The sequence below is a fragment of the Ursus americanus genome, chromosome 24, assembly GCF_024610735.1.
Source record: "Ursus americanus isolate L20-20 chromosome 24, mUrsAme1.1.p, whole genome shotgun sequence".
Lineage (NCBI taxonomy): Eukaryota > Metazoa > Chordata > Mammalia > Carnivora > Ursidae > Ursus > Ursus americanus.
In genome coordinates this window covers 45,342,002-45,354,546 of record NC_142150.1, presented here as the reverse complement: position 1 = coordinate 45,354,546, position 12,545 = coordinate 45,342,002, and the positions used below count along the sequence as shown (strand labels likewise).

The 12,545-nt window shown below is 62.8% G+C and overlaps 2 protein-coding genes across 7 annotated transcripts in view; both read right to left on the bottom strand.

Moving 5' to 3' along the window:
* The window catches only part of NAP1L4 (nucleosome assembly protein 1 like 4), a 44,478-nt gene extending 43,921 nt beyond the window's left edge, over nucleotides 1-557 (bottom strand). For 2 of the 4 annotated variants that reach the window (XM_045770648.2, XM_045770647.2), the window contains exon 1: nucleotides 406-557. In XM_045770648.2, the coding sequence (XP_045626604.2) occupies nucleotides 406-525 (120 nt within the window). In that variant the 5' untranslated portion in view covers nucleotides 526-557. The remainder of the gene's footprint in view (nucleotides 1-405) is intronic. The other 2 variants (XM_045770649.2, XM_045770650.2) reach the window with 2 other exon arrangements.
* Nucleotides 558-5,929: 5,372 nt separating this feature from the next.
* Nucleotides 5,930-12,545, bottom strand: part of CARS1 (cysteinyl-tRNA synthetase 1) — a 47,812-nt gene continuing 41,196 nt past the window's right edge. For 2 of the 3 annotated variants that reach the window (XM_045770696.2, XM_045770695.2), the window contains 5 exons: nucleotides 9,784-9,864; nucleotides 9,153-9,220; nucleotides 7,214-7,273; nucleotides 6,790-6,873; nucleotides 5,930-6,239 (listed from right to left, as the gene is read on the bottom strand). In XM_045770696.2, coding sequence (XP_045626652.1) covers nucleotides 6,105-6,239; nucleotides 6,790-6,873; nucleotides 7,214-7,273; nucleotides 9,153-9,220; nucleotides 9,784-9,864 — 428 coding nt within the window. In that variant the 3' untranslated portion in view covers nucleotides 5,930-6,104. Of the gene's footprint in view, nucleotides 6,240-6,576; nucleotides 6,688-6,789; nucleotides 6,874-7,213; nucleotides 7,274-9,152; nucleotides 9,221-9,783; nucleotides 9,865-12,545 lie in introns of all 3 variants that reach the window. The other variant, XR_006775083.2, reaches the window with a different exon arrangement.

Here is a 12,545-nt window from a genome sequence, read left to right as displayed (position 1 = left end):
CCAAAGACAGACATGGAACTTTGCCGTCCCCGTCCCCTTCCCAGTCCCGAAAAGCAGCTTCCCCGCAGGCACAACCCCGCGCCCTTAAAACAAAGGGACCCCGTGGCCGCCGCTCCCCTCGGGGTCACGCCGCGGGCCGGCCAGCCGGGCAGACGGCCACGCGGGAACAAAGCGCCTCCTGACCTTCAGGGCCGCGCCGGGGCGGGGGCGGGGCGGCGGGTTACCCGCGGCCGCCCGCTCCCCTCCGCCGCCCCGCGGCCCGCCACCTCGGCCTCCCCGCCGGCCCAGCCGCCGCCCGGCCCCTGCCGCCGAGGCCTACTCCCACGGCGGCCCCGGGCCTCGCGCCCGCCGCCCCAGGCCCCCGCCGCTCCCGGCCCCTCGCCGGCCGCCCCAGCGCGCCGTTACCCGGCCGAGGGCCTCGCGTCCGCTCCTCACGCCTCCTGCGGCTGCGGCAGTGGCAGCGGCGGTGGCCTCGCTCGCTCCAGGGGCTGCGCCGCCGTGGCCGGCAACAACACCGCCTCTCATAGGCCGAGGCCCCTGTCCCCGCCCTCCGCAAGCAAAACGGGCTGCGGTTGGGCGGGCTCGGCGCAAGTCAAATACGCTTCGGCGCCGCCGGCTACGACCAATCAGAGGCCGCGATGGTGGGGCACGTCACGCTACGTCGCGCTCAGACCCGCGAGCCGTATGCAAATACGGGCGTGTGACGACTGCGGCGGCGCGCATCCGCGCTCCTTCCGCCTCTTTAAGGGGCCGCGGCACGCGGAGGACACGTGGAGGGCACCTGCAGCAGCCCGCCGCCCGCCATGCTCTTCCAGTTCAGTGCCATCTACACTAACGTGCGCGTGGACCTCGCAGACCACGGGCGAGCCCACCGCCCATGCCTCTGCCCTCCTCAAATCCCGGAGTTCTGCCTCTGGTTTTCGCACTCAGCCCGGCGTTCTCACCCACCCGCGTCCGCGCACAGTAGCTCTCAGCCTGGCTCTGGCCTGGGCAGACCCCCCCCCTCCTCCACTCCCGCCCATGAGGCCCAGAGGTGCGGGCCCTGGGGTACCAACCACAGCCACGTCACATCAGTTCGTAGAAGCACCGCGTTAACTGGAGCGGGAGGACGGTTGGATTGGAAAGCCACGTGCCCCAGGCCCGGTGCCCTGAGGGTCTTCGTTTGGGGGCTGCACCTTCAGTTGGGGGGTTTCATGATTTTTGTCTTTTTTCAAAAATGGTGGCTGGGTAAGCAGTCCACACGGGCAGGCGTTAACCTGGGGTCACTGCACGGAGCTGCAGGGAAGGAGGGCTGGGGGTGCCCGAAGCCATCTGTTCCTAACACGTTGAGAACGCGGCGTTATTCTCCTGTGGAGGCCGCAGCAAAGTACGACAAGCCGAGGTGTTAGAAGACAACAGGAATTGCGTTCTCGTGGTTCTAGAGGCCAAGAGGCAAAAATCCAGGTGCCACGGGGCTGGGCTCCCTCTGAGGACTCCAGGGAAGGGTCCTTCCTTCCCTCCTCCAGCTTCTGGGGCCCCAGGCCATCTTGGGCTACAGCCGTGTCCCCCCCACCCCCGCCTCCAGGCTTTGTCTCCATCTTCACCAGGCCTCTCCGGTCACTATATTAGGGCTACTGTTGTGGCCTCATTTTTACTGAATCACATGTGCAGAGACCCTTTCTCCACGTGTCAAGTGCACAGGTAACCAGGAGCTGGGGCTGAATCTCTTGGGGGCTGCCATTCAGCCCACAGCACACACTGAGCTGTGCCCTTGAGAGCAGGAGTAAAAGGGCAGGTGCTCCTGGGTCAGACCTCTGGGGCCAACTTCTTGACCTTCCCAATTGTAGCTGGGTGTCCCTGACAGCCTGTGGCTCAGTTTCTCCAACTGTCAATCATGGGCACTTGCAGTACCCATTTCACGGGGCTGGTAGGGAGGTGAACAGCACCGGCGAACAGCTTGATGCCAGCTGAGGACTGTTCTGACAACCCCACCCACCCTGGCCAGGGGAGGGGACTAAGTGCCTGAGGACGAGGGTGGGGGTCTTAGAGCTGGAACCTGGGCCCATTCTTTAGTCCCCGCTACCTGAGGCTCTCCTAAGAAGTCTGTCCTATGAGTGACTTAGCCTGCACCATGCTCCCGATGACCTCTGGTCCCCACAGGCCCCGGGGGGCAGCCACTGCGGAGCCTACACCGGAGCCACCCTCCGAGGGGCCAGAAGAGCTAGGTCCTGGTCCACTGGTGGCCCAGACACTGCCTGGAGAAAGCAGCAGGCGTGGGCACCGTAACTATATTCTGCCCCCCCCCGCGCCCTTACAGCCATAAATGGACTTAGAGGAAGCTTTAAGTCATAGCAAATGTATTTTTCTGTTAAAGGGAACAAAGATACCAGAATGGATGGTTCCTGGGCTGCCACTGCAGGTCACCCTGAGCTGGGTGGCTTAAACACAGAAGCTGTTTTCTCTCCCAGCTCTGGGCAGCAGAAGTCTGAAATCCAGATGTGGGCAGGGCCAAGCTCCCTCCAGAGGCGCTGGGGGTGGGGGGGAGCCCTCCTGGCACTTCCAGCTTCTGGGGGCTCTGATATTTTTATACTGAAAGCACCAAATCTTTCACTTTGGGGAGAAGTAGGAAGACAAGTCTGGCTCCCAAAGGCTGGAAAGAGGTTTCATGCACACACTGTCACAGGTGAATTAGTATTATACATTCAAAAAAAATTTCCACCCCATCTTGTTCCAGAAGGTTCTCCTGCAGCTTGTGGGGCACTGAGGACATTCCTCACCTGTCTGCCTAAGGGGACCTGCGGGGGTGGGGGAGCGTGACTCCGATGCAGGCCACAGCCGGGCCCTCAACAACCGGGTCCCGAGGCCCCCTGGCTCTCCGAGCAGCCAGGGCGGAGGCCAGCCTCCCGCCCACCTGCTCCTGCAGCAACATGGCAGGGCTCACATCCTTCACGGAAGATGAGAGGATTTCCTGGCGGCATGCTTTAAGGTCATGAGAAGTTTCACACAGAAAAGCAGAGTGGATGACATGGGGACAGAGGCCACCGCTCAGGAGCATTCCTGAGTGCCGCAGACGGACCTGCAGCCTCCTGCTACCCCGTCTCCCCTTAGGGACCCTGGTGGACACATCTGCCACGATCACACGGACACAACTAAGGAAACCCCAATATCATACCAGACCCGTCTGCTTGCAAATTTCCCAGCTGTCTTTGGGCCGGCTCGTTGAAACCCAACAAGGCTCCCGTGGCCTGCATCTCTGCCATTCAGGTCTGCCTCCTCCTCCCCGCCCATCGCCCTGGCACGGGGCCCCGGCTGCTCCTTGGCGGCACCCCTGCCTGCGCCTTCACGGTGATGCCCGGGAACGGGAAGTGAGATGGACCGTCTCGCTCCTCTGGGTGGCCCTGCCCAGATCCAGATCTTGTGCTTGTCCCCCTCTGGACGATGCTGAGACCCAGGGCCGGGGCAGGAGGGGGGACAGGCAGAGTCTGGCATTGTAAGGTGACGCGCACATCTCCCCCGGTCCCCATGACCCACGAGCCACCTGCAAGGTGACACTTCGGCATGGCGAAAATAGCAGCTCCCGCCAACTGTCACCAGGGGTGTCTGCAGCCGCCGGGAGGCCTGGCCTGGATCAGGTGCTGCCCTCGGGTTGCAGAATGGAGGCTTTCTGCTCCTAGCGTCCGGTCACTTCTGCTAGCGGGTGCTGTGCGTGAAGTGCGGCCTCCCCTTTCCGCCGGGGCCGCTGGGGGCCCGTGGATAGCTCCCATGCCGCGCCGCGGTGGCCTTAATTCTGCTCCTTAATTCTGCTCCGGAGAAGTAACGAAGCCTGCCCGGTAAGAAGTGGACGCAAACTCCACCTGCAGGGGGCAGATGATTGTTCCTGGGCTTTCTTTGCTTCTGAGAGTACGTCTACATGCCTGGATTTCAATTAATCCTTGTTTTCAAGACTCAAGTTGTCCCCAACTTGGCCAGAGGAAGCCCCTGAGGCAGTTTTATTTTGCAGTAGAGATTCCTGGATGCTGGGAGGGCAAGGCCCCGTGTGCCCTTGCGGAAGGTCCCCCCGTGGTGCCAGCCAGAGCACACAGCAGCCGCGGGACAGCAGCACGACCGCGGCTGAGCCCCCCACCAAGCACAAGACCCCCCTGCCACACTGTCTGGGCAGTCCCCCCATGCGCTCTGTTCCTACAGTTGTGGTACACCAGGAACGTCACCGACGGGGGATCAGGCAGTATTTCCAGCTGGCACGATGCCCTTCTGATACGTCCAGCTGTCGTCTGGGTCACTACTTTGTCCCCCTTCTGACATGACCCCATTTGTCTTGGAGAGCTTCTCTTTGGGGACAGATGGCTCGGGGTGTCCTCCTGCTCTAGACTTGGAATGGCCGTTTCCTCCAGGGAGAGGGGTGGCACTGAGCCCCAAATCTGGCTCTCAGGGGACTCCCAGCAGCCGGGTTTGCCCTATGTCTACACAGCCAGGAAACCCCAACTGTGAAAGTGGATTGTCAGTTCATGTTGGTTTTTTCTAATTCATATTTGGGAGTATAGTGGTTTTCCTTAACTTCTGTGCTTTTACACTCGTATTTTTTCTCTTACGTTAACATCTGGGTTGCTGACATCAAACTGGTATTTGCTTTGTCCCTGATACAGTTTCACAACAATGCCAACATCACTACCGACGACGAAACACCTGAATGAAGTCTGACTTCTCTGCACTCCTTGGCTTTAGAGTAAACCCGCGACCGACGCGAAGCAAAGGAGCGAATAAGCAGAGGCCGCCATGATGTTGCCAGGCCCTCGCCCTGTTCTGGAACCTTGGCACCGCATCCCGGGGAGCGTGGCGGGTGTCTGGGACCGCCTGCACGCCACGAGGATGGTGGCCATCACACTGTATGACGTGTGAGGTTCCATCCAAAAAGGCGCCCGGCCGACCCAGAGGCGCCAGAGAGGATAGTAAGGTGGTGGCTGTTTTCAGCCACTAAGTTTTGGGGTGATCTGTCGCACAGCAATAAGTAACTGGAAAGAGTTTCTTTCACTGTGTTTTGGGGCCTTGCTGTCTTACTGCTTTAACTTTGTGCGTAAAATGTTTACAAGGCTGAGAAGTCGGGTGTCTCAACACCAGAGCGGCCCCCTCGTTTCATAAGCACGTGTTCCCGAGCTGCAGCGGGTACCTGGGGACAGACGGCTGTCCCATCGGCTCCATGTGCGATGCTGCAGCCAGCAGGGTGTCTCCCGGAGTTTCCTACCAGCGGTGTCACGGGGACAAGGGCTGAGGGCGCCTACAACCGGATACTGCCCACTTCCCCCCAGGGGTGGTGTGGCTCAGTGCCCCGTTGCGGCCCAGGGAGACTCGGACAGCATTCCCCAACCTTACGGCCCAGCACTGGCGCCTCCGTCCTCTGCCGTCACGGGTCTGACCCGGCGCCCAGCTCCTGCAGGGCTGAAGGGTGCTAGCTCTGCACGCACCCTCGTCAGGCAAGGCGGGTGAGCTCATCCGAGGCAGGGCGCTCCCCGTGCTGGGACCCGGTGACAAACGGCCGCCCTGCTGTGCCTGCCGAGCCCTCCCCTGTTATCTCAGGGAGCAGCCTTGCGGACGGTGGGCGGGGGCAGGGCCTGCCCTGCTGAGCCAGCCATTAGTCGCCCCAGTGGGGCCGTGGCTGCAGGAGACGCTGGGGCGTGTTTACTCATCAGAACCCGCAGGCAGACCGCGCAGCCTTTGTGCGGGGTGTCAGCAGGCTCGCCAGTTTGAGCCTGTCTTTCTCCTACTTAAATACCTCCAAATGCACCCACACACCAGAGATTAGCCGATAGCCATCTGCACGGGGAGAAATTTCTCGGCTGGCTGCCGCAGCTCCACTGACCCGAGCACCGACGCCGTGACCCGCTGAGCCAGCAGCCCCGGCAGGTTCCGCCCAGGTGCTGACCGGGCAGCGCGACGGCACACAGGACGCCCGGCCTCGCTGTTTGGAAACATTTATTACTGAAGTCTCGGAGCCGGTGACGGCGTGGGCCTCCGTGGACAGAGTCCTGGGCTTGGGCCCGAGCACCGCGGTAAGCGTGACCACAACACAGGGCACTGTCACTAAGGATGTGGATGCCGACGCTTCGTTTCAAGCTCAGTCCCCCGCTGTCTCACTGGAAGCTGCCGGTCTGCACCGCCTGCAAATACTCCTTGTAGAGCTTTTCCTGGGCTTCAAAGAGTTTCCTCAGCTTCTTGGCTCGCCCTTTGCTCAACTCTTTGCCTTCCGTGTCATGTGTGGGCAGACCCTGAGAGCAGGGAGAGCGCAGGGTCAGCAGGGCGCACCCGACCCTCCCCAGAGCCCACGGGCTCAGCCCTGGGACACGGCTGGGCGCGGACTCACCACACGCTCGGCTTTAGCACGCCCACGCGGCCGCTGAGAAGCCAGTGACTGGTCTGGGGGCACCCTCCCGCCTGGGGTGAGGCCACCATTCCCCTTAGGGCCAACGTGGCCCAGTTCTGATAGGACTGGCGCAAAGGAAAGCAGCAAATACATATCAGAACTGGTAAGGGAGGCTCTGGAGGCAAAGCACCTGTCAACGCCAAACAAGGTCTGCGGACAATTCCCATGTCCCCCCACCGCACCTCTGGCCAGCCTGCGAGGGAGACCTCATCTCAGTTCAGCCAGGCCACGGCTCAGCTTGGCCACTGCAACGGACGAAGGCCGCCTCGGGCACTTGGGGCGCCTCCCGCAAACTGCACCCCAAACAGAAAAGCTGCTCGCACAAGGTTGGAAGTCCCCATCACCCCCAATTTAGTGGTCTAATAAGGTTCTGAAAAGAATAAAAAGATTCTTACGTTTTCATCAAACTTTGAATACTTGTCGCTTTCCGACAAGAACATCTCACTGGGCGGAATCTTCATCTTGGCCAGCTTCGCTGCCTGGAACACAGGTCCTTGGTCACCGCAGTCCAGCCTGCACGGGGCAGGTGTGACCGTCCACCACCCCCAGCCCAGCCCCGGGACTGAGAGGGCGACGCCAAGGCAGAGCAAGTCAAAGGAGGGACAACTCAACACGGAGCGTGACTGGGGCCTCCTGGCCTCCCTGCACTCGGGGCACTGTGTGGGGGTGTATGGGGAGGCCGGGAGGGCACTGCCGGTGGGTGCAGGCGCCACGGGGACCCGGCCAGGTCCCAGGGAGGCAGAGCGGGACCCGGGGTCAGAGTGTCCACTTCCGCCCAAGAGAACCCGAGCCCCACACAGACGGCTCTTGTGCCGTTACCTCTTGTCCCTGTTTCTTCCTGGCAGCCTCCTCTTTCTTCCTCCTCTTCTCTTCTTCAACCTAGGGGAGCAGCGGGAGCCCCGTGAGCCACATCTGCCCTGGGGCCTCCGGCAGTGGGAGGCGAAGCGAAGCAAGGCCCACCGGCCCCTCATCGCCTTCGCCTGGACCCTGACCCGGCCTCCCCATGGGGGGTGGGGAGCCCTCCTCATTAGGGACTCTCGCTCACTCCCTGAGGGGACTCTCAGCAGCCCCTGTGGGCGCCGGGCCCCACCCCGGACATGCGGGAGCAGCGCACAGCACACGTGACAAGGTCTGGGGCACAGCACACGTGACAAGGTCTGGGGCCCAGCGGATACAAAGAAAGGAACAGAGCGGTGAGCCAGGCTGGGGGGGGGGCTGTCAGGTGAGCAGGGACAGCATCACCAGGGCCTAGAGATGGTGGGGGAGGAGGGCAGGGGTCAGCAGATGCCAGGACACGGGGCCTGGGCCAGGGAAGGAGCCTGCGTTAACTGCGTGGGTGAAGGGCAGTGGGGGGGGGTTGCTGGAAACAGGCTGGAGGCCAGGAGCCCACCCCCCACCTGCATTCAGGGCAGGGCTGAGGGGGGTGGCCTGGGAGCAGGGGCAGGGAGGGGATCCTCAGCCTGGGTGCTGGGTGGTGCCTGTGAGGGGGAGGTGCAGGCCCTGAGCTATGCTATGACTGACAGGAAGGAGGCACAGGTTTGGGGAGTGGAGTCACGATACCCTCGTGGACATCCTGGGTTTCAGGGCTTCCTAGTCAGCAAAGCTGTCAGGTGGGTGGCTGGGTACAGGCCAGTGTGGGGCCAGAGAGAACCTGGGGGTCCTGAGCGGAGAATCGTGGGACTGGGTGGGGTCAGGGCAGGGCCAGTGGAGTGGGCAGTGGAGTGAAGGTCCCCGTGAGCAGGGGCCACAGGCTCGGGACAAGCAGCTGTTGGAGCAGAGGAGGCCCGGAGCGGGCAGAGAGGCGGGCTGGCATGGGCTCGGCGGCTGCTTTCCTGGTGGGGACAGTGTTTGCCTCGGGCAGGGAGCCCACCGTGCTCGTGCTCGTTCAGGCACTGCTGGATGGGATGGGCCCTGCTTGGCTGGCAGACAGGAGCCACGGGAAGGTGCGCTGTGGCTTGGCCAGTGTGAGAACCCACAGGCAGGGCTCCCAGCAGGCAGGGCTGCCCCCTGCCGCCCTCATCAGAGCCCCGTCTGCCTTCATGCCCTGCGTGCACCTGCTTGGGCAGAGCGACCTGGGGGGGAGGGGAGAGTGGCAAACCAAGGTGTCGGCTTCTTCACCAGCCTATGGTGGGGCGGGGGGACATGGCGCCCCACGTCACCTCTGTGGCCAGGCCACCTGGTGTGCTGCCCAAGGCAAGGAGAGAGCCTGGCACTGGGGACGGGCCACTGAGCTGGGCGAGCAAGTGGGGCAGAAATGGGAGGAGCGGACAGGGCCCCAGCTCCCGGGGACGCCCACCGGTGGCAGGACTGCCCGCAGCTCAGCACCGGCTGTCGGCACTGCCTGGGTGTTCGTCTCGTGAACCGTGCTCCCGTGCCCACACACACCTCCCGCCAGTGCCGCTCACGCGCCCGGTCCCCTGGCAGCTCCCCGACGCTTCCTGGGCAGACGGCGTGTGACTGGCAGGTCCTCCCACAGGACAAAGGACACACCACTTTGTAGAGCAAGCTGGGCCCAAACGCGTCGGCTGCACGGTTTACCGAAAGGGACTGGCTCTCCCTTGAACTCCAGCGCTCACTTTTTAAAAAGACGGTCCTTCCTCAGAAGGTAGACCTTGTTCTGTTCCCACCCTGCCCTGTAGCCCGCATCCAGGGAGGTCTCCTGCTGACGCTTCTAGATGCTGGGCCTTCACACTGTAGTGCTCTCAGCGCCAGCCGTCCCTCATTCCCATCAACATGCGGCCATTCCAGAGCCACTCACCTGTCTCTTCTCCTCTCTCTCCCGCAGCAAGGCCTCTCTGTCCCCCAGCTTGACCACAGTCGGCAGCCCTGAAAAGCCAGGTCGGTGAGGTGGGCCCAGCCCCCACCCCGCCCTCACACCTCCTCGCTGCTCGCAGGGCTTCCACGTAAACTGTAATGTGGTGAGGCCTCGCCGCTCATGACACAGGGCCCAGGAAATCATAAAATGGGACATATCACCTGAGTATTTAAAATCTAATAATTTCCCATGCAGCCGAAACCCCCACGACGGCAACAGACACAGGGTGAGACCGGCCAGCAGTCCTGCAGGCTGTCTGCTGAGTGACAAAACATGAGGCAGGGCGGCCAGTGGCCCAGCGGAAATAAGCAGGCAGGCCGCTAGAGGGGACACCCAGACGCCTGTCAGACACGGGAGACGTCCAGGACAGCTGGACTGATAAACCTGCAAGGCCACCCCCCCAGGGGCCACGGAGTGCCGCTGCAGGACTCCTCACCATGAACACCCAGTGTCCTCTGACCCCATCCTGGAACTCTTTCAAAACCAGCCCCCGACGCCAGTGTCCTTCCCACCTCCCTGCCCACCACGCCCGAAGCTCCTGAGCTTGGGCCCCAACGTGGCCAGGAGGACCCACCTTCGTGATCTTCAAACCGTACCCCGAGCTCGGGCAGGATGTCGTCCCTCAGGGCGTCGCTGAGCTGCAGGACCTCAGGGACTGTGGACAAAACGGTGGTTCAGGAGCATCAGGACGCGCCCAACGTGCGCCTTCCCGAGTGCTGACGCTGCTGTCTCCGAGGCTGGGCTCGGCACCGCCTTTGACCCCGCTCGGAGGCAGATACCGTCTGAAGATGTGCCCTCACTGCTCCCGGGGATTCAGGAAGTGAGGGCCGCCCAAAGCCAGGTGGGCAGCTGCTCCACAGAAACTAGGTTTCTCCTCCCAGAAAAGAGGCTCAGAAACCACCCCAAGCCTCCTGGTCAACTGGGAAGGTGTCCAGCCCCCACAGCCCTGGCACGGTGATCCAGACAGGCAGCCGTGTTTCACACTCCAGGACTCAGGGATCCAAGCCCACACGTGCTGAGGTCACCCGGCAATCCTGCAAAGGCTCCCCACGCTCTCCATGCCCTGGTCAGGCCCGCCTGGCTCAGGCAAATGCCCAGCTAGGACGAGAGTGTTAGAGGCTCAGTGCCAGCCGTCAGGCACCCGCCCCGGCGCTCCCTGCTCCCTCAGGCCCTCGCCCCATGAACCGTGCTCCCGCGTGCACACGCATCCCCCGTCCTCCAAACGTCCCGCAGCAAAGCAGCCAGGCCCAGGACCCGCAAGGTTCCAAGCACCCACCGGCGAGAGCCAGAACTGGGTCTGGAGGGTGGGGGGAAGCCCACGGCTGCCAGCATCTCTTACCAAGGCATAAGGCCCAGCCGAGGGATAGGGAAGAGCCCGAGGCCGGGGGGACAGGGGTCCACACTGCGCGGCAGCGACACTGCCTCGAGCACTGGCTCCACTGTGCGCACACGGCTCTCGGCCAGGCCTCGGCACACCCCCGGTGTGGGTGTGGAATGAGCAGAGGGCCTGGGAAGCCCGGGAGGAGCCACAGAGCCTGGCTGTCCCACGGGCTTTGAAGTGACTGTTCCACGAAAGATGACACATTCCAGCAGACAGAGTGGGCAGGAATGAAAAGACCACCCGTGTGGCCTTCGGGCCTAACCGGACAGTCCCCACAGGCTCTGCTGTACAGGCCTCGTTCCCCGGGGGCAACACGGCAGGGAGAGGCCGTCTGTTGGCCACTGAGAACGAAGAGCACACAGGGGCCTCACTCAGAAGCTCTAGGGGGAGAACCTAACCCCGGCGGAGGAAGCTCAGCTGCAGGAAGAACCGGGCGGCGGCAGGTAACGCGGCTCCCGGCCTCTTGCATCTGTGCAATGGGGATGTGCGGCCGTCCCTGAGAGCAGCTACAAGGGGCCAGAAGGTGCCACATGAGGGAGCAGCCTGTGCGCGGCTCTGCTCACAGGGTCTGGCAGCGCTGGGATGAGGCACTCTGTGAGTGGCTGTCTTTCAAAGCCAGGTCTCAGACTGGCTCACCTCCCAGCTCCCAGAAGGCCGCCTGGCCCGCTGAGACCCCCGCGGGCCCAGCTGCACCAAACGTGCACACGGGGAAGTCAGCATGGGAGCCGGGCTGTCACAGGGCATGGGGCGGTAATCCATCTCCGAAAGCTTTGATGTCCCAGGACGTCCGGTGACAGGAGTGCTGGCACCCAGCCTCGTCTTACCGTGGACGCACCGCGACCAGCATCAGCCCTCCCCTGGGGACCAGCCTGCACTGTGGGCCCAACCCAAGTGGTTCTGCACGCCCTGGCCGTGCACCTGTGAGGAACACCTGTGCCAGAAACCCCACGCAGGCCCCCCATTCCTGCCCGAGCCCCTACACAGAGCAGGTGTGCGCACACCCTGTCCTCCGCTGTGCCTCGTTCCTCTGTGCAGCACTGGCCAGGCCCGTGGGGCCACTCACTGTGGAACAGATGAATGATGATGGATGGCGACTCACGTACCTCAGACGACCTCCGCGCCCCCTGCCCACAAGCACGGCCACCACCGGGAAGCTTCCCGCTTCCCAACACTGCTCAAGGAAAAGCCGTCTCTGCCTCCCCAGCCTTCCCAGCACGGCTGAGGGGACGACATCCTTTATCCTTGCTCCCCGCACTTGAACTGCCCATAGCGCCCTGTGGGGGGCTGAGCCTGAGGCAGCAGCTGGGGCAAGCTAACCGCGACTGGAAGGAAACTAAGCCAGGGCCCGCCATCACCAACATCAGCCGACCATTGGCTCCCCGCCAGGTGGCAGGGCCTCTGGACCCATGCTGTCCTCTGGGTGTGGGCTCCGCAGAGCTGAGGACGGTGGCCATCATCGCCATGCCGACACTCACCCTGTTCACACAGCTCAGAATCCCTCTCCGACTGTCCTTCCAAACCTTCTGATTACTTTGGGGCTCGCTTTCTCTTTCTCGTCTCCCGAGTCACGTACTGACCAGGCCAAGTGTGCACAGTAAAAACCCCCCACGACTCACAATGACAGACGAATGACCCCACAAGACACGGGCACAGGGCCCGAAGGGACAACTCTCCAGACAAGAGGCACACATGGCCATGAGGCACAGGGAATGGGGCCACACACCGCACACCCTCGGGGAAGCGCAGAGCAAAGCCCCGAGGAGATGCCACCGCCCCCTCCCCTTCACAGCCCCACCCCCACCCAGGGCGGCGGGACTGACAAGTCACTTTCCTACAGCCAGGAAATAACGAGCGCTGGCGAGGGTGCAGAGACACCCCGATGGAACACAGTTTGGTGGTTCTTGAGAAAATCACCACACAACTGCCCCATGACCCCCACGGTTCCCCATATGGGG